Genomic DNA, 20966 nt, shown 5'->3' with positions numbered 1-20966 from the left:
CAGTCTTGTTCCTTGTGCTTTTCAACATCTACATGAAACGACTGAGTGACGTCATCCAGAGATTTGCCACCAGGAGTCATCAATAAGCAGATAACCCTCAGCTCCAGTTCTCTTTGACAGGTGAGGCAGGAAGCCCAATTCATCTAATTCCATCTGCTTTGAGGAAGTGCTGAACAAGTGCTTCTTCAGCACAGTCATGGACTGGATGTGGGGCAAGAAACTGAGGCTCAATGCAGATGAGACCCGAGTCACTCTTGGTGAGTGGCTTGTCTGCCAAGGGGAGTGGTATTCATCCCACTTTTGATGGGGTTGCATTCCCTCTGGAGGAACAAGTTTATGGTTTCAGGGTGCTTCTTGAACCGTATTTTGTCACCAGTGGCACAAGTTTCCTCTGTGGCACAGAGCACTTTTTTTTACCAGCTTAGGCTGGTTAAGCAGCCTTGGCAGATACAGAGTGGCCTCAGCGATGCATGCTTCCATAGCCTCCAGGCTAGGGCTAACCTAGATAGTACATTTGGACTTGTGTGGCTGATTTTTTAAAAGAAGGAAATAGGTGCAAAGGGGGATGTTGTCTCAGGAAGGTGAGCTAACACCCTTTGCTCATACTAATATCCTGATCCGAATTCCCCCTTTCCCAGCACCAGCCACGCACATTGAGAGGAAAGCTCTCACCAGTGCCCATAAGAGATTTCCTTCCAGTGTAAAGAAGCAGGGATGGATTTACAGGATGCTGACCAGAGTGATGGATGGTGAGGGCTGAGGGTTAAAGCCCCTCTCCATGCTCCCTAGCTGCTCCACCCACTATGTGCCAGCAATGACACCCCAAGAGCCACACAAGGTCAAACCCTGTGACAAATATCTTGTCTAAACTGGTACTGTCAGAAGGTTAGAGTACTGTGGGGCTGACTCTGGTGAGAAACCTTTGCTCAGCATATGTGAGAATGGGTGGCAGATGCTTAGTGAAGAAAAGGCACGCTCTGCAACAGGGCTGAGGACCTGTGTTTGGACCCAACCCTCACCAGCCCCAGCCAGAGATGATGGGAGTTGTAGTCCAATAGCATTTGGAGGGTAACATGTTCCCCATCCCTGCTCTACTTACTCAAAGAATATTTACTACTAGAAAAGTTAAAAGAGGCTGGGGGGCAAGAAATAGTATTAAATTGGCAGGGCAAAGGGATCAGGCTACATAGGCAACAGCACAAGCTTTTGGAGTGGAGTACCCCTTCTGCACAGCAACAGGAGTCCCTAAAGTTTGCAAGTCACTTGATGGTCTCAGTTACCTGCTTCCAAACCCCAGAAGTTTGGATCCGTCGCAGCAACAAGAGAGTGTACAATTCATGAGTAGCGAAAAGAGAAGAGTAAGTTTATTGTACAGCTGTAGCACTGTCCAGGTAGAGTCACATGCAGAACAACTGGGCAGAGAAATACAGAGCCCCCTTTTTATGAATCTTTGAGGGGCAATACAAGGGAATTCAGCACTAACGCAGTTAACAGAGATTGCATCCATTAGCAGTGTAGATGGATACTCTCATTGCAAGCATCATCCTGAGACTGGTGGTCAGCATTGCTTGACCAGTTGGTTACCATGGGCACATGATGTTTCTTGGTTACTCTGCAATCAGCTCTGTTCTCAAAATAGTAAAAATGGAAAAATCCCTGATAAGGAAATAGCACCGAAAGCCACAACGTAGCTCTCAAAAGTGGCATGTGGTTCCCAAAACAAGTATATGCTGATATTAATACAACTGGACAGCAGAGCTGATGTCAGGGGAAAAACACTTGCTGCTTTGGCCTGTGTGCCTCTGAATGCCAGCTTGGCATATCCGGGCGCACACAGGATGGCATTCTGGCACAATAGATTGTTTTTCTTCTTACACCACTGCCTAGCAACCAAGAGGGAACAAAAATAGGCTTCACAGAGAGAATTTGACTCCATTGTCCTAGAGCTTTTAGCTCTGGTTATCAAACTTTATATGCAGCCTAACTGGTGTGTTCAGTTCCTCATAACAAGCATCAATAGCAGCACCTGTGTCACTCACAGTGGGATGTGGCTGTAGCTCCATGGTAAGGCATCTTCTCTGCATGCAGAAGGTCCCAGGTTGAATCCCTTGCATCTCCACATATGGCTGGGAAAGACCCCAATATAAGACCCTGGAAAGCTGTTGTCTGTGTGCAGTGCTAGATGGGCAAATGGTCTGACACAGCATGAAGCAGATTTCTGTGTTCTACATCAGGCTTCCTCAATCTCGGCCCTCCAGATGTTTTGAGACTATAATTCCCATCATCCCTGACCACTGGTCCTGCTAGCTAGGGATCATGGGAGTTGTAGGCCAAAAACATCTGGAGGGCCGAGGTTGAGGAAGCCTGTTCTACATGCTAGGCGAATGTTTGCAAATAGATATGTAACAAAATTAAGAGGAAAGCCACACAATTGTACAGACAGAAGCAGTGTGGGAGTTATAATTGCTCATCACCATTCTCATTGCCAGTAAGTAGGTGCCCCTAACACTTATATAATCACATTACAGCAATAATCGCAATAATGGTGCATGTGCTATCTGGGAGACAAAATTAATTTTCTCAGATTCAGAGCACGGCATGTACAGAACGGGGAATGTGGTGTTGCTGCAACTGAAGCACATCCTGGAGCGAAGATGTCTGGGCTCTGCCTAGCCTAGGGGTCAGCAACCTTCTTCAGCCATGGGCCGGTCCACCGTCCCTCAGACCATGTGGTGGGCCGGACTATATTTTGAAGAAAAAATGAACGAATTCCTATGCCCCACAAATAACCCAGAGATGCATTTTAAATAAAAGGACACATTCTACTCATGTAAAAACATGCTGATTTCCGGACCGTCCGCAGGCGATTGGGCTGCATCCGGCCCCCGGGCCTTAGGTTGCCTACCCCTGGCCTAGCCAGTGGCTAACAGCTGCATGTTTACTGCACTAACAACTTTGATCATGTGTCCGGAAAAGAATTTCAATCAATATGCATCAGCGTTTACTGCTGTTTTTAATTTTTTAACCTTTCCTGGCTAGGCTGCATTATTTCTTAGAATATGAGTGCAAATTGCTTATACAGAGATGACTCATTGACATGAAAGCTTCCTGCCACATTTCAGGCTGGCTGGGGGCACCTAATCACCGGCTGTGCCTGGCCTTTTGAAGTTCTTGCATTCTGCCTTGAATGTGTAAGCTCAAATCTAATTTAAGTACAGCAGGACATGGGCACGGGCAGAAGACAGCACCAAAGAAAAGATCACAGTTAATTATCCACATTAGCTTGTATGTTCTTGGTTGGCACAAGTTATTCTCATTGCAAATGTCATTTCACAGAATATGCTTGCAGGGACTGTGACGGCAGTAAAAGGGGAGGAAAGAGAGACACAGAAGCAAGGACTATGGGGAGGGGACAGGAAGCAGCAGAGCACAGAAGCCTCACCCTTGACCACTGGAAGCCCCACCTAGCTGTTTCACTGGCTTCTGAGCATGCTGAACACACGTCTGATGTCTTTTGAAGCTTTCCTGCACAACCGCAAAGGATGGAAATGTGCTCTTTGTTAAAATGGAAGCTGAGAGTCTCAGAGTCTAGGTCCTGGGTAGCACCCAGCAGGAGAGTGAAGTCACCACCTGACCTGGGCCTTGAGCTGCTCCCCTGGGTGATAGGCCTTCCACATGCACACTGTGCCATCTAGAGAGACCGACACATACTGCAGGGAAGCAGAGAGAAGAACACGTCAGGGTGCAACAGTGTCAGCACCCTCTATGGGGCTGGATTCAGTGTCTCCATGCAGTGCATCGGTCACCGATAGTCCTCACTCATGTGGGTCTTCAGACTGCATTGGTCTCCCACCCAACTGCATAGCAGACTAGAGTGGGCGGCACCAGCCTGGGATCCGCTATCAGTGCAAGCCAAACTAGGATATCAGAACAGGATTTCCTCCTGCCACATTGCACCTTCCTGATACGCATGTGGGTGTGTGGGTGTACTTCTCCACAACTGACAGATTTGCATTAAAGCAATCAGTAAGGAAGCTGCTTTTTTTAAACGAGTATGCTAAAAAAAAGTTAGTTGGCCAAAGACCCAAGTGACATTTGGTCAGACACCCAGCATGATTTAAGGAACAACACTATAAGCCACATATGTATTCTGCTTCTGGCATGGCTGGCTGTGCACAAATCAAGTCTGCGCCCCAGAATCCTCAGCAATATCCTCAGGACTCTGAGAGGCACACTCATGGCTTAAGCAGTGAGCCAACTCACTGTGTGCACATCTGACTTCCCATGTTCAGCTTAAGAACAGGGCCTGCTGGACCAGACTAAAGGCCCATCTCATCCAGCATTCTGTTCTCACAGCTGTCAGGCAGGTGCCTGTGAGAAATCCACGAGCAGGATCTGAGTGCTTCCCATGTGAACAGAGAATACACGACAGAATCCTGTAGCAACTTCTGAGGCATATTCTTAGCTTGTAGAGGCCGTCCTTGCCTGCTCCACAAAGGATGGCTATTGCTGGCCTAGATACAAGCTAGAGGGGAGCAGCCATGTTTGCTCCCTCAGTAGGATTCAGCTTATTGTCAGCCACTGTTAGAGAAGCCAGACAGAAACAGAAAACTGATAATTATTTCTTCAGTCCACCCCCTCGGCTGTGCTATGATAGGTAAACGTCTTGTAAACTGCTTTGAATTCTAAAATAAAAAAGGATACAATTCCCCCTCTCCATTAAGTACTAGTTTGTTTGTAGGAGGACTGGAAGTGCAATAGAATACCCTATTTAAACAACAAGAATACAGCATGGGGACAATCTTTTGGTAGTGCTGCCCAGCTCAAAAGTGGGCATGACCTCACCAAATGTCATCAACATGCAGCTGGATCTCTGAACAGGATGCTGATACAGATTAAGCACATGGCTCCAATATGCACCATCACAGTATATGCATTGCTTTGTGCTGGTCCATTCATGACTTAGACCTAAGAGTGGGGAAACTCCCAGGCCCCAGCTTTCTTGACCTTTTCCCCTAGTGGGTGGTCCCTGTCTCTCCTACCTGCTCCATTTCTGGGACATGGATGAGTCCCTTGACGGAATCTTGGTGCCCTGTGTAACTTTGCACCTGCACTCCAGAATTTGGATCATAAACCCTGCAGGGAGAAAAAGGCAGAGCCATCAGCCTGTTCAAAGACGTGCTGCCTCTCATCCCTTTCTTTTCCACCACCAGCCTCCTTATGGTACCAGCCTACCTGATGGTATCATGGACCCCTGCAAGAATACAGCCATTGACCTGGTCAATGCAGAGGCAAGTGATCCCTCTGGAGGCTCTCAGGTGCTGCACACAGCATCCACCATCTTCGCTCTGTGTGAACCATTAAAAAGAAAAATTCCATCATTTCTGCTGCTGGAGGAAGACTTGGTGGTCATTCCCCAGAAAATGTTTCTGCCTGATCTGTATAACTCCCAAAAAAACTTATTGGTCCAGAAATTCAACCAAGTTCTTCAGCAACTAGCCTAAAGTTTTCCTACGTCCTTGCTAGTGAATATACATAACGTATGAAAGTCACCACCTGATTAAGGGCTTACCCAGAGCCGAATGGAGCCATCTTCAGCACCGCTAACCCACTTGTCCTCTAGTGGGTGCCAGACCAAGGCTACGACAGCAGCTTTGTGCCCACAGAGCTCAGCCAGGAGCACCAGATCAGCACAGTGAGGATTGAAAGCACAGATAAAAACTCTGCCAGTGCTAGAAGAGAAAGCAAATTCCCTCCTGCCCAGTCCAGGAGGGTGTGGGCTGTGGATGCAGGGATGGCAAAAGACATGGCAAAATCGAATTAGCGGCCCTGGGCCCAAAGATTAGGTTCCTGCAGGAGTGGCTTCATCCTTTCTATTACTGTTGTCCCCCACCCCCACTTTTCAGCAATACATCTCTCCTGCTTGGGAGGCCTCAAAGTGGTGTTTGAGAACATTCCGTGGCTTCCCCACCTTTCAAATAAGCAGGCAGACAGAATCACCCACCTCTTTGGGGAGTAGGCCATATCCAGGATGGGCCCGTTGTCCTCAGGTAGACTGGAAAAGGCATTTTGCAAAGAGTGGTTGTGCAGGTCCCAAAGACACAGCTTTCCATCCCATCCTCCACTGAGCTACAATGAAATACACCAAGGTGAAGTCTTGCTTGGCAATGCTGCCCCTCCTTGCAGTGTGTGTTCTCTCCTCTCTGGCACTGGCACTCACCTACATCCCCTCTCCTCCCTATATGTGCCATGCAGGGTCTTCCTACAGCATCTCACTCTCTTCCACTCTCTCCCTGCTGCCCATCAACAGAGACTGGGCTGTCTCATACAATGCCATCCAAGTCCATTCTACAGTTCACTCACCAGGTAGGGGAAGTACAGTCCAGCATCGCCGGCTGCCACAGCAAGTGCCGTCACCATGCCCGTGTGCCCGCACAGCACCGTTCTGCAGGTGAAACCTATTTAAGGCAGTACTGGCATGAGAGAGGCAGTAGCAGGATGGAGAAGAGGAAAAAACAGGGACCAGAATCTCTTACACACTCAGGAGGTGGCTTCCCAAAAAACGAGCCTGCGGTGCTTTTTATCCCCAGCTTGACCCTACTCCAAGAGGAAGAAAGGAGGGGAGGCACCAGTACCAAATGAAAACCAGAGAAACTAGATGAAATAAACTAGAGAAACATTCAGTGCCCCAGCCTGGTTTGAAGGGAGATTTCATCAGGGACACTGAGGTGTACAACAAGTGGACTCAGCCACTTTTTCGTTTGTCCTGTTTGCACAGGTCTTAGTGGTTTCCCACTTGTTCAGTGAATTCTAGGCATGAGTCCAAATGATTTTGCCTGTCCCCTGTTGCTTTCCCCTGGAAAACCCCTGGGAAATTGGACAAATGACAATCCACAAAAAACCTGATTGCCGTTTGTTCTGATTCAGCGCTAAACCATGGGTTTTCTGGGGGGGAGGGGGGAGTGGCAGAGCAAGTGGAAGTGAGGATGACCCCAGTGTCCTATACAGTGCTCTGGTTCATTTGGTCACGGACCACGGTATAGGCCTGCCAGGACAACTGCCTTGTGTACTGACTCCAGGTGGTAGCTTCTCAGTGAATGACTCCACCCACTCAGGCTGACTATTGGAGCCTCCTAGACAGCAAAGAGTGTAAGGGGGCTTCCTGGTCCAGTTGAGGCTTGCTTGAGCAACAAAGTCTTCCTGAGCTCTGGTGGGTTCCTGCAGCCTTGGCTGGTCTTTGGCCCTGACTCGCTTGCCACTCCTGATCTTCCTTCTAGACTCTGACTCACAAGTTTTCATTTGGTTCTGGCTTAGTCTTCAGTCCTAACTACTGGCTTGTCTCAGACTACCCTTGATCCAGCCCTGCCTCCATCTAAGCTTGCAATCCTCACCCCAGTTACTTGGGAATATGCCCCACTGAATTTAATAGAACTTACTAGGCATGGTTAGGATTGGGCTGTGAAGTGTACTTGTGGAAGGATACATTCAAAGTGCATTGGGCCATTCAGTGTTTACTTTTGTGCACCTTTGAAGCATCATCTCTTTTTCTTTCCCCTCTGAGTTTACTCTTCACCTGCTACACAACTGCTTGAAGTGCCCTGGGTCTTCTCATCTTGAATACAGCTTGATGCCAATGTTTCAGAATTTTGATCCAACACAGGTGGGCATTGCTACAGCATGGGATGAAAATAGCAAACCATAAGGGAACCTTCCTCTAGGAGAAATGTCACCCACTTCTTTTTTGTTTGTAATCCAAGGGAATTTTCTGAGCCAAAACCTGTGCTGCCATGTGGCTCCTAGTTGGCTCGGTTAAATAAATGTGGCTGGCTGGTTTATCTTTCTTATCTTGGAAGACAGAGGCCATTCACTTCTTGTGGCTTACCTGCAAGCACATGTCTTCTGTCTTCCATCCAAGAAGCAGAGGCTAGGACAGCGGTTTGCACTCACCTCGGCAGAAGGTTCCGGGATGAAGCTCTCAAACTCCCAGAGATAAATGTTCCCATCAGCTGCTGACACCACCAGGATATTCAACTCTTCAGCAAAGAGAGCCCTGGCAAAGGCCCAGGGCTTCATTAGCAAGGCAGCAACTACCTTTCACCTGTCATTTCACAGCCAACATTACAGAAGCCAACTCTCCCCCCCAAAAAATTAAATCATGCCTTGTTCTGGCCAGCTTGGTGACCATCATCCCTGACCATTAGTCATACTAGCAAGGGATGATGGGAGCATGGCTCCAACAATATCTGGAGCATTACAGGTTGTCCAGCCCTGCTGCAAAGCAAATGGTGAAGGTCTGCCTGATCCCCAAGGAAGAAAGGGCAGTCCCTCGGTCTCTTCAAGACAAATTATGCTGTTGCCTCTCTGCTACAGTAGCACATACGCTTGGGCAGAGCACAATGACAGTTACCTAGTGAAACCTATGCTTCCTTTTCGCATGTCTTTCACTGCACTTCGGAACCTGGTGTAGCCACTCTGCTGCCCAATGGAGGTCTTTCCTGGCTTTCGAGGGGAATCTGGACGAGGTTGTGGCTTCTCCTTGCCATCCTCCTCCCTCTGCTGTGCCAAGGGGCCTCTTCTTTCCAGTTGGGCTTTACTTAGGTGGAAGGACTCCCTGCTGAAAGAAACAGAGACACACAGGATGGGGGGGGGAGTGTAGACCTGTGGCTGTGGACAGGGTTGTGGTTGAGGATGGGTGAGAAGGCTGTTAGCTCACAACGGCATGAGGGGCAGATGGCTGCATGGCTGCAGGACTGGAGCAGGCGGAGAATGGGCAGCTGCAGAGGGCAGGGAGCACGAGGGACTAGGATGGGTAGGTGTCTGCTTGTCCGCAAGCATCTCATCTTTGTACAGCACTACTAACCATGACACGGTTAGAGCCAGATGCTGGAGAAGAACAACTTTTTGAAACTCCACTACAGAGATGGGAAATTTGTGACCCTCCTGATGTTGATGGACTCTTAAGTTCCATCAGTCCCAGCCAGGGTGGCTGATTGACAGGGATGGTGGGAGTTGTAGTCCAACACCCCCCTGACTTAGTGAGAGATGGCAAGGGAGACTCCTCCCAGATCACAGCATTCCTCCAACCACATCTCTTCCAGGGGCTTGTGTTCTAGGCCAATGGCAGCTAATGACCAAGGGTAACACTTTAGTAGTTAAGCTCCTCTATTATTCTGGAAACCAGTAGATAGCTTCTATCTGGACACCAAATAGCACAGACCTGCTACACTACAGAGTCTCCTCTGGCAGGGGCTGTGCTTCTTCGCCTTACCAACAGAAATCTGCTGCTCTTAGGCCAGCCTCTGCTCACTGCTGCACCTTGCAATAGGGGCTTCCCCAACCCATGTCACACACCAGGGACTGGCATCTCTTCTTGGTCTGTGGGGATGAAACCTTACCTGTAGATGAAGGGCGAGATGTAGCTCTTCTCCCACTTCTGTAGCATCCCACTGCTGTCCCCACTGAAGAGCAAAACGGGCTCCTTTTTGGCTGGTGGAGATACATTCAGAAGTTCAAGCAGGGGCTTCAGAAAACCAGACAAAAGTTTTATTGCTGGACACACAAAACTCAACCCTGGCTCTTGTCCCAGCCAGATAATGTTCTTCTAGCTTTGTACCTCACCTGACGGAGCTTGTGCATCTGGGGCTGGAGCTGTTGCAGAGTTAGAGATATATATGGCTGCTTACCATAAGCTAGGCACTCTAGGGGGTGTTTGCAAGGCAGCACTGTCAGGCATCCCAACTCGCTGTAGCGCCAGACGAGTATTTGCTGCGGCTTTGCTGTGCCTGGAAGAAGGGAAAGTTCTGTGTTTCTTAAAATTACTTGGGTTATTCTAAAAAGCTCTTGCCATCCACTGAGCCTTATAATATCTTTGAAGAAGCTGAGTGGGAAATCGCCTTGTGTTAAATTAGAAAAGCATGCATAGATCTCACAACACCTGTTCGCATGAAACCGGAATCTCTGGATATAAATCTGGGACCTGTGGTGGGAACCAACAGGAACATAAGAAGAGCCTGCTGGATCAGGCAAAAAACCTGTTCCCACAACAATTAACCAGGTGCCCATGGGAACATTTAGTCTCTCCCAAGTGCTAAACCCACACTGGGTCTGAATGCAATAAGCACACGAGCCTACCAAGGTCACCGCCTGGTTCTGTGATGAAAGCCCTTTTTTTGTACTAATTAATAAATTTTACTACTTTTATATTATGCCTTTCCTTCAAGGTAAAAGGTAAAGGTAAAGGGACCCCTGACCATTAGGTCCAGTCGTGGCCGACTCTGGGGTTGCGGCGCTCATCTCGCTTTATTGGCCAAGGGAGCCGGTGTCCAGCTTCCGGGTCATGTGGCCAGCATGACTAAGCCGCTTCTGGCGAACCAGAGCTGTACACGAAAACGCCGTTTACCTTCCCACTGGAGTGGTACTTATTTATCTACTTGCCCTTTGACGTGCTTTTGAACTGCTAGGTTGGCAGGAGTAGGGACTGAACAATGGGAGCTCACCCTGTCGCGGGGATTCGAACCGCCAACCTTCTGATCAGCAAGTCCTAGGCTCTGTGGTTTAACCCGCAGCGCCACCTGCATCCCCCTTCCTTCAAGGAGTTCAGGGCAAAAGACATAGTTTACTCACCCCATGTTTTCCCCACAACAATCCAGTGGCATAAGCTAAACTGGGAGAGGGTGATTGGCCAAGGAGGCCCAGCAAGCTTTGTGGCTGAGTGGTGGAATGAACCTGGATATCTCCAATGCTAATTCAATGCTCTCACCACTGGGTGCCATACTGTTCTAGTATCTTCCACTAAAGCTATTTTCTCCTAACTGCATGAAAGGACATGGCTTACAGATAAGAAGAGATGCTGAATTGGCGGCTGAGAGACCAGGTGAGGCCTTGTATTGCGGGTGGGGGGGGCATCTGTACTCTACTGGAGAACTCACCTATCACATGCCTCGAGTCTGGCAGGCTGAGAAGCTGCTGAAGAGCAGGCCCATCTTTCTGTCGGCCTTGGAACGTGGATATGAACTGTGAAACCTGAAAGCAGATCAGCACAAAGAATTCAGAACAGGTTGGCCATTTAATACCTGTTTCTCCTTATTCTTCCTATAAATGTGGAATGGTACACAAGAGCCATATTTACTTAGGGGTCAAAGACCTATCAAAAAGAGCTGTGCTGGAGGCACTTGTTCAATGGACTTTTGAGCTTTGTGGAGCACATGACAGAACTTGGGATGGAACTGTGAAATGCAGTTGGATCTGGTATTGAAAGCTACAAAGAAATGTAATCTTTGAGTATGTTTTTGGGGGAGTTTGCAGATCCAGGAATACAGTGTTAGAGGCGCTAATGGCTTTTGAAGCACCTACCCAATGGAAATAGCAATTGAGAAACATGTTCAGGAAGAGGCCCTGAGAATGGGAGGATACAACAGCTAAGGAAATGAGAAGAGACAGGATTTAATCTTCAGTATATCTGCCATCTGACATTTGGAAGAGGATCAGAGTAATTTTTCAATATAAAACGGCTGTGTATAGTTTTTATGTCATCTGTATCGTGTCATTAATCAGGCAAAATGGGTCTGATCTGTCAAGGTAAGGCAGCTTGTTAAAAGAAACGTGCTCCATCAAAGAGTGTTCTTTTTGACATGGGTAATTTTTCATATGATAAAAACTAATCAATATGAGGAGCTGAGGCCAACTAAGGACAGGCAATTCTACAAGGAAAAATCATCCAATAGAACAGCTCCCATAGGAACAGGGGACATTGCGTATGTTGTTCCAGGTCAGTCTATTTATCTATCCAGTCCAGTATTTAATACTCTGAGTGGCAGCAGCTCCTTTGGGTCTCAGGAATTGATTGCTCCCATTACCTAGGTCATTTTAAGTGGAGATGCCAGGGACTGAACCAGGGGCCTTTTTTTTGACACACAAAGCTTACTATTGTACCCTCCCCTCACAAGGCACTGGTCCCCAGGCATCTTTTGCTGGTAACCACCAATAAGCCAAATAATGTCATGCATGGAGGACTAGGCGGCATGGCAGGCTTTAAATTGACTTCCAAGTCTGGAAATCTGTCCCAGGCAAAATGGCACCTTAGCACATTCTGCAGAACCAAGTGATAAAGCTTTTGTGAGCTGCCCTGCTTCAGGCTGCTGTGGGTTGAGGATGGCACACTTGAATATGCCCCATGCAACTTTCACTCCTGCAGTCTGAAGTAACAGCCCATGAAAAGGCACCCTACAAAATCCTGCTTCATGTGTAACATGGGTGAGCAACAGGATCCTGGGCTTATCGGTCCCCATTTGCACAGCATGGCCAAACCCTTGGCAGCAATTGTTTTCCACTAGGACTGTGCCCTTGCTGGAAGAAAACAAAAAACTGGACAATGCTAGCTTATATAGTTTTAATGCACATGCCTAATATACTAAGACTGCGGGCAAGTGTGGGAGTTGATTGGCGCAGCCTGGCAGCGCATGTGGAGAGAGTCAGCTGGCTTATCCTCTTGGCCACAATTCACAAAGACAGAAAGGGAAAGAAAACACTATGCTAGTTGAGGCGGACGCAATGCTAATCCATCACCAGTAGAGGGCTCCTTATAATAACAAGTTCATTGATCTTTAGGCGGAGGTGTACATGGAAATGCCACACTTAAGTCGCTCACTATTTCCCCAGACTGAGGCTCATAGAGGGTGGGCTGGGTTGTGCCACTGGTGATCCAGACGATGCCAACAGATGCCACGTAGCAGAGTCCAGTAATGTTCCCGGTGAAGGGGCCAAGGCGCTGGATGAGCTTCCCATCCTGGGACCAGATGCCAACTGTCTGGTCAAAAGAACCTGAGAGCACCCTGCAGAGGAGATCACAGACCAGAGGGCGGGTCAGGGAAGCAGGACTTTGGCAGTGCAGTGGAGGAGCAGGGCTGCGTTTACATTTCTCAAGCAAAGACTTCACACCCTCTATATAAACCCAAGGCTCCCTTTCTAGTGAATCATTGAAAGCAGGAGAAAATATAACATTTCTTTTTTCTTTAAGCAAAGTGTTCTTATTTTACACTTCCCCAAGCGGAACACACTCAAAGCCTCTCCCTCCTGGCCAGAGGTTCGAGTAACATCCTGCGGCTTCCAGTTCCTCTTTGTGGTAAACGTCATCCTTCCAGAGCCCTCTGGCTCTAGATCTGCCACTTAGAGCCCCAGCCTCTGCAACAGAAATCCATTCAGAGAAGGAGGCATCTCCTCCCGCTTCTCCTTTCCCCATCCCCATGCTAACTTCTCAGGAAAGGAAGGAAGCTGCAAAGGGAGGGGAAGGGAAAGGAGGAGGGAGCAAAACCCAAATAGTATTTTTTTTATTTCAAAAATGGAGAAGAAATATAACCTAGGAAACGTGAATCAGAGGGGGCGGAGGCAGGAATTAAGGACTGTAAGGGAAGAGAATTTATGCAGAGTACATTATAAAAGGTGGTAGGTGTGCATTCAGCGCACAGTGATCCTCGCTTTCTGTATGTGAGAGCGAATTTAGCTCATCCTTGTTCCTTCAATTGTATGCTTCCATCCACACCACAGCAGATCTCTTTGGCCAGCAGGATTTGCCCTTTTGAAGTGACTAAAGAGGGAATCCTGCTTTGTCTCGTTTCCCTGTCCTTATGCCAGAATGAGGAACCTTTTTCAGCCCGAGTGAGAGGCCACATTCTCTTCCTGGGGCCTCATGCCAGCAGTGGGCAGAGTCAAAGGCAAAAATGGGCAGAGTCATTGGTATGACTCCTACTTTTCCTACAGTAACAGCCAGAGGTTTCTACGCATGCCCACAGCATGCCCACATCCAGGCGAACAAGAGGCATTGTCGCAACTCAGCAGCATATTCTTGCCATGAGGGGGATGTGGAGCAGGATCAGCTTGTGGATGGAGGTGGGTGGCCTGGGACAAGTCCCAGGAGTCATTCAAAGAGGCCTGAAGGTCTACCCCTGGCCCCGGTTCTGAGGTTTCCCACCCCTGTTCTACATAAGAATTGTGGCACCAGGAAGCTGCCATGCAAGTACAACATAAGACTATCCTTCAGCACAAAAGTCTCCCCTCAGTTCGCTGCTGCTAGTACCTAATTGGCTACTCTTGCCTAGTACCTTCCTGTTTGGGGGGAAGGAGAGTCAATTAGATGCTGACCAGTCATGGGTCACGTAGCAGGAGAGCACCTCTTGACAAAGGCCTTCACCCACACAACCCATTATCCAGATCCCACGGCCTAGGTGGCCTGCCCTTTGCACTGAGCTTGTACCTCGTGGTTTCTTGCTGCCGCACCAGCAGCAGGTGAGTGATGGCTGCACGATGGGCGCGTGGGATGCAGTGCTTGGTTGTCAGGCCCTTCCTGCCTGGAGTCTGATAGGTGTCAAAGATCAGCAGCTTCTTGTCGTACCTGGGAAGGGAAGGGACTGTTGGATCTACTGAAGCTGGACTCTGAGGCTGGTGTGGCTTAAACTTCCCCGTGGTGGGAGAGAGGGAGCTTTGGTTTCAAAGCAGAGCTGCAGATTCCCTCCTTGGGAAAATGTGTATGACTCACTGCTTTGTCCTTCACAGTCATCCAGAAACCACATTATTACTGTCACCTTGCAGGAGACCATCTCACTCCCTTCCAGCAGGGCCTGTTTGATAAGGTTCTGCATGACATGAGTCATATGATAGAAGCATTTCACAAAGCTGTAAGTATCACAGAGGGCCTGTACTTTGAACCCATCTGCAGACGGAGCCCATTCTTCACTCCCGCAACTCCCAACTTACCCTGCTGTGTATATTTGGTTGTCCAGGCAGGCGATGCAGGACACGATGTCTGTGTGTGTGTGCTCGGAAAAGCCCTGGGCCATGTGGACCACGTGGCCCGATTCTCTCCTTTCATCCAAGGGGAAAGCCATCAGGCGTCCCTTGCTGCCACAGAGCAGAAGATGCCGAGCCAGGCTGATGGACAAGGTGAAGATAGGGTAGCCTAGCTGGAGGGGGGTGAAAGCGGGGACTGGCTTGAGCTCAGGAAGACTGTGCACAAAATAATAGGCTCTAGGGACTCAGGGAGGCAATACTGCCTAGTTCTCACCCTGCAAGACTCTCTGGAAAGGCCTGGTCTTACATAGATTTTATTGGAGTTAGACCAGCAGGGCACTCGAGGCCCAGAAGACAGCAAAATCTAATCCTGTTTTCAGTGCTTTTTTAAAAGAAATAAAAGGTGCCGGTACTCACCATGAAGTTGCTGCATTAAGTGCCACACTTTTAACATTTGGTGTTGGGGGGGGGGGAGGTGTTGGCACCGAAAACCCTTGAGTACCCCCAAGAAGAAAGCACTGCCTGTCTTGCAGAATGAACATTACACTTCAAGGGCTCAAATATTTTATTTATTCGTTGCATTTCTATATGGCCCTTCATCCAAAGATTGAGGGTGGTTTACAAAATAAAAACACAAAAATGTACAGCATACTAACAAAAACAATACCCCTCCCCCAGCTGAAAAGGTCATAGATTGTTTAGTTAGCCAAACAATACTTAGGAATCTGCCTTTTACCCCAGGGACAGGGAACCTGCAGCTCTCCATTTGTTGTTGGACTGCAACTCCCATCATTCCTGAGGCTTGGCTGGGGCTGATGGGAGTTCTGGAAGGCCACCGCTTAGGCACTCCAGGTCTGCACTGACTGGCAGCAGCTTTCCAAGGTGTCAGACAGATGTCCTTTCCAGCACTACCTGGAGAAGCCAGGAATTGAGCCTGGGGCTTCCTGTATGCAATGCATGTGCTCTGCTTCTGAGTTGCAGTCCTTTGTGGGAATACTGGTTGGGGGAAGTTCCCCTTTATCCTCAGAAGCCTCAGTTAGTAGGTGCAGAAAGTGAGATCTCTGCCTAAATTGCAGCTGCAGCATCCCAGGAACCCCCAGAATTCCTTGAGCAGCAAGAGTTTAGCACAATCACTCTCTGACAGGGTTTCCCATACTTGGAGCTCCAGCTGTTTTTGGACTACAGTTCCCATCATCCCTAGCTAGCAGGACCAGTGGTCAAGGGTGATGGGAATTGTAGTCCAAAACAGCTGGAGACTCAAGTTTGGTAAACCCTGTTCTATGATATCTGGTCAATTCCATGCAATGACTTACAAACTTCAGAAAAGCAACTGTGTCATTATTCTTGGCCTGCCCTGACCCCAGGATGTAATACGGTGTGGTTCTTACCAGGATGCGGTCAAGAACAGTGCCGCCTACAGCCCACACAAGCACGGAGCCATCATTGGAAGAAGAGAAGAGGAGTCGTGCCTGCACCCAGGACTGGAAGTGGGTGACTCGGCCAGCATGCTCCTTGGCGCAGAGGGACATGCGCCCATTCTCCACGTCCCACCATTTGATCACTCCATCTATCAGGGCAAGAAGGGTGACAATACAGCTTGTTTAGCTAGGAGCTTGTTTCGGAAGGAACGTCTCCAGCTCATTTGGAGAGAGATGCCTTAAGGAAAAACCTGCCGGGTTTTGAATGAGGGCACTGTGCTAGCATGGCATTCCCTGATGAGAACTCAAGCATAAATTCAGAGGTCATATGGGGACATGAGCTGAAAGCATGTAGATGAGACAGAAAGCAGACTCTTGGTTCAGGTATATACTGTGTTTTGGGCTGTACTCTTGTTGTGGGGATGGAAATGGTGGTCTATTATGTGATGTAACTGTCCAAGATTTGGGCATGTTGTACAAAGCAGGCATGGAAGTTGGGTAGAATTTAATGCTGTAATGCTCACAAAGAACTGGAAAAATGTACCTCCCTAGCTAGGACTCACCTTCAAAGCCTGTGAGGCACTCCCGTCGGGCTGAATGGTAGCCAAGAGCTGTTATGGGGCGGCGATGACGTTCTTTCACCTTCAGATGCTCTTGCATAGCCATGACTGAGATTAGGGCCAGAGAACGTGGGGAAACACAGGGTCACCCTTCTGGCAGATTTCCAAGGTCTTTGGGGGAAGTCGGCTTGTTTGGCGAGGACCTCCCAATCGACAGAAATTGCGTAACCTGAAATTGCCGCTAAGTAGCAGGCTGGAAGCAGCCTCAGTATAATGAGCCGGCTTGCTAATAGTTTCCCTAGGGAATCTTCTCTGGACCCATTAAAAAACAAGCAAACCCAAGACTTGCCCTATGAACTTTCACCTGCAGAAAGCTTTTATTGACTGGGTGAGAAAAGTTGTACCATCTCAACTTTTCTCCTCTAACCTGCTGATTAAGGGACTCTTGCCCTCCTAGGGGCTTCGTGTCATCCTATAAGAGCAAAGAGGGTCTGCTGAGTCCTGCTCACGCATCCAACTCTTCCTCTGCGCGCGCTCTCTCTCCGCTCCCTTCCTGCGCCCATCTGATGAGGGAGAGGCGACGGTTCCCTCCACAGCTTCCCACCCTTTCCTCAGGCTGCTTCCTTCGCAGTCTCTGGGGAAGAAAAGAACCAAGCGGCAACGCGGCGCCCTCCGCCTCCTTCCCGAGACTTGCCCGAAGACGCAGCGCGCGCACCAAGGCGCCCGGGGACGTTTCTTCGAAGGCTCCGGCTGTGGCGCCTGTGGAGAGAGAGATGAAGTCGGATTTCTCGTTTATACTTCCTGCTCCTGTCTCCATGGAAATGCAGAGAGGGCGGGAAGGAGCCAGTGCCGGGGCTCCCGCCTTGCTGCGGCTTTTGGGCGTCGTGAGAGTCCAAAGCAGAGCCGCCGAGTCTCCCAGGCGCCAGGGTCGGCCTTCGCGCGCAGCCTCGGAGAACCGCGCGCGACGTGGGTACCGTCCTGAAAGGCTGGCCTCTTCAAGGGCTCGGCCGGGTCACCTTTCCCTAACACCCGGTGTGGTGCAGGGAGGGCAGCTGCCCCCCTCCCCAATCAAGTAAATAAATAAAAATACTTAACTAACTGAGCAATTGCGTCGCATATAGCTCGGTTCTGCCCCCCTAACAAAAGTCCTGCACCCGACCTTAACATAAATCATGGCTATGCCCATGACTTGCATTTTAATTTTCTTTCTTTAACGAGAGTAATATACTGCTTAATCGACAAAAACCTCTTATTTACTTCATTTATGAATGCTATAAATGGACTTAATGCAGCACAGAGTATGGAGCTCGCTCTTCCTAGGAGGCAGTGATGGCCACCAACTTGGATGGCTTTGAAAGAGGATTAGACAAATTCATGGGAGGAGAAGAAGGCTATGGGTGGCCACTAGCCGTGATTGGCTATGCTCTACGTCCGCAGTTGGAGGCAGCAATGATTCCCAATAACAGTTGCATCTCTCTCTCTCTCTCTCTCTCTCTCTCTCTCTCTCTCTCTCTCTCTCTCTCTCTCTTGAACAGGTTCCCTGGGTCTTTTCTCCCTGTAAATGTGGACAATCAGCTTCATAGTCCTTACAACACAGTCCCTTTTTGTTGCAATAGACTAAGCCCTCTCTGGAAATTGCATAGGCCTTGTATCACAGCACAACTGATAACATTGTGCATAACAGTAACTGCACAAATCTCCCATTATGAGGAAAGACCCCATCTGGTGTATTGTACCTCTGGAGGCAACAACCAGCATGAAGTTCACTGGGAATGTGGATATAATGTGGATATAATTTGAAGCGCCATGGAAGATACAGGTCAAATGAACAGTAAGAGAATGGAAGATTATGAAAATAAAATATGAAAAATTTGTCTGCTGCAGTACTAAAAAGGAATGCAATTTGCAACCTAAACATTTGCTGGAATGTCAGGCATGAATATTAGGTACTAGCTGAAGTACTATATATAGATACAAAACATAGCCAAGTAGGAGAGAACCACCCACAATCATTGTCCAAAGCTTGAAAAATTCAGACAAGTAGCAGATCCATTCTTCCTGCCTCTTGCTCCAGTTGCATGACATGATCTAGAAAAGTGACAAGATGATTGCAGCACATATGACAGGAAGGAGGGGGACGTGGGCTCAGAGCTTTAGCCTTCATGTTACAGAGTCCAACAAAGCTGGAATCGAAAGCACTTGTATGCATTAATACACTTTCCAGGCGGGCCAGAGTCTTTCTCAAGGAACAGAGGCACTGGTACCTTTCTGGCTGTAAGTGTGGAGGGTGAGCAACCCTTTTCCTCTTTGGGACAACCTTCCAGGGCACAATGCAAATAAGTGGGGGGCAGGTGGAGCAATTAATACAATTTTTTCCTTTGTACACTTGGCTGGCTTCCATATACCCTCACACACTCCTCTCCAGGGATGGAAAAACGCGTCAGCTTTGGCTTTCCCAATTTTTCATTTTCCCACTCCCACCACCATCCAGATTCTTCTGCCGAGGAACCAAGAGAGGTGCATTTTTTGTACTCGCCCATCTGTGCTACAGGAGGGAGCCAACCCCCTGACCCCACCATCCACCAGCCTATCTCGGATGGCAACATTTTTGTTGTCTGTTGAGAACTACCTGTTATAAATTACCACCAGAAGCATATTTTCCATAAATAAAGTGTTTTCTTCATGACTGATGCAGTCCATATAGAACCTGGGAACTTTTACCTGACAGATTGATAGACGTCACAGGTAATAGTCTGTACATAAATGATGGGTGCATGTGGTCAATTTTACTTTAGACTTTGAACATTTGTTTTTAACCCAGTGCTCACTGCAAGCACTAATTACACATCTTCACAGGCAATCTTGAGAATGTTTACAATACAGCAACCTCCCTTGTGAATTCTCTACTACAATATTATTTGCAGTGCCTCCCATGCTATACCCATGGGGAGTACCATTGATTGTGCTGTGTTTGTATGACATGCTAGAATTTGCAGCACATTCAGGTAAGCTCATTAATGTTCCCAGCCTTGCATTGGATCAGAGATGTCCAACTGTTACACTTTAGGAGGTCAGTGTATTCTCCTCATACTAGGCCAATGCCTGGGACAATATGTTTAGGTACTATAATGCAAGTGGCATTACTTAGAAGGAAAAGCTTCACTGCTCTGGAGCAAATGTCATGTTTAAAGAATGAATGGGTGTTCTGAAATATATCCTCAGGTTGACAGTGATCCTTTACTTTCTCAGAATATGCATAACAACGCAATAACATTACTGTACACAATTACACGTTACAAGTGAAACTGGACAACATTTTTTTTTAAATCACACCTTGCTTTGAATTTGAAAGAATTATCAGAAGCTAGTTAAAGTTTTCATTGGAATGGTCAAATCTATCTCAAAGGCTGCCAGCTTTCCCAGTGAGAGCCAGTATAGTGTATGTGTTGGTCCATGTCCTAGAATCTAGGACAAGGGTGGCCATATATCCTACTTTACAGAGGGCAGTCCTCTATTTGAAGGGCAGTTCAGTCCAGGCATAGAAGCTAACTCCTAATAACTGAGGCCCTTTGCCCCCCCATAAAATATTTCAGGGGGCTGCCCCCCCAAGCTGATGGACATTGCCATTCAAATGGTGTGTGTGCACTGCATCTTGCGATTGACTATGTGGGGTGAGGCTTACCTGCCTCCCGTATTTCATTCAAGTTGTCACCCTGAATCCAGGTTCAATTTAAAGAGAAAGGGAAAGCAGGAGGGCTTTTGGAATTGCCAATCAACAGTGTGGATCTCGAGAGTAGACTGAGCAGGCACAGGTCACCTGGCTGCAGTCCTCCCTGTGGTGAGAAGTAATGTATTTCTATTTAAATTTTAGTATTTGAAATTGGTATCTCTATATAAAAATTAGCAGATGCAATTATGTGTTCTCTGTTTCTGGCAATCTGTGCTGAAAGTGGCCACCCTAACTAGAACCATGAAGTTTGCTGGGTAATCTTTGGCCAATTGCTCCATGACCTTCCCCACAGGGTAGCTGTGATGATAAAATAGGGGAGGAAGGAATGTATGCCACCCAGAGCTCATTGGAGGAGGGCTGGGATAAAAATGTAAGAAATAAGTGAATAAATCCCAATATCACGCTTAACAATGTCGGACTGGGCGTCATATCCGTTGCTGCCTGGATTAGAGGCCTAGAGGCACCATATACGTAGTC

The 20966-nt window shown here is 48.1% G+C and overlaps 1 protein-coding gene across 1 annotated transcript; it reads right to left on the bottom strand.

The window, feature by feature from the left end:
• Positions 1-3500: 3500 nt before the first annotated feature.
• On the bottom strand, positions 3501-17724 carry LOC114591458 (uncharacterized). Its single transcript, XM_077924678.1, has 17 exons — positions 16763-17724; positions 16170-16348; positions 14749-14954; positions 14249-14386; positions 12647-12830; positions 10929-11022; positions 9684-9782; positions 9396-9486; positions 8408-8614; positions 7948-8050; positions 7574-7670; positions 6364-6458; positions 6005-6129; positions 5573-5756; positions 5236-5348; positions 5043-5136; positions 3501-3710 (listed from the first exon to the last, which is right to left on the bottom strand). Exons 1-17 carry the CDS (start codon positions 16863-16865, stop codon positions 3624-3626), a joined length of 2199 nt encoding a protein of 732 aa, XP_077780804.1. The 5' UTR covers positions 16866-17724; the 3' UTR covers positions 3501-3623.
• Positions 17725-20966: the final 3242 nt, after the last annotated feature.

The sequence above is a fragment of the Podarcis muralis genome, chromosome 2 (genome assembly GCF_964188315.1).
Source record: "Podarcis muralis chromosome 2, rPodMur119.hap1.1, whole genome shotgun sequence".
Classification (NCBI taxonomy): domain Eukaryota; kingdom Metazoa; phylum Chordata; class Lepidosauria; order Squamata; family Lacertidae; genus Podarcis; species Podarcis muralis.
Note: the sequence above shows the minus strand (reverse complement) of the source record. Positions and strands in the feature narration are given on the sequence as shown.

What these genes read in the sequence shown, in the direction of transcription:
- LOC114591458 (XM_077924678.1), bottom strand. Translation starts at nt 16,865, where the DNA reads ATGGCTATGCAAGAGCATCTGAAGGTGAAAGAACGTCATCGCCGCCCC. An exon ending in ATCTCGCCCTTCATCTACAG is followed by an intron (nt 8,615 to 9,395) that starts GTAAGGTTTCAT and finishes TGTTTCTTTCAG; the next exon opens with CAGGGAGTCCTTCCACCTAA. An exon ending in GGAAGCATAGGTTTCACTAG is followed by an intron (nt 8,051 to 8,407) that starts GTAACTGTCATT and finishes GGCCTTTGCCAG; the next exon opens with GGCTCTCTTTGCTGAAGAGT.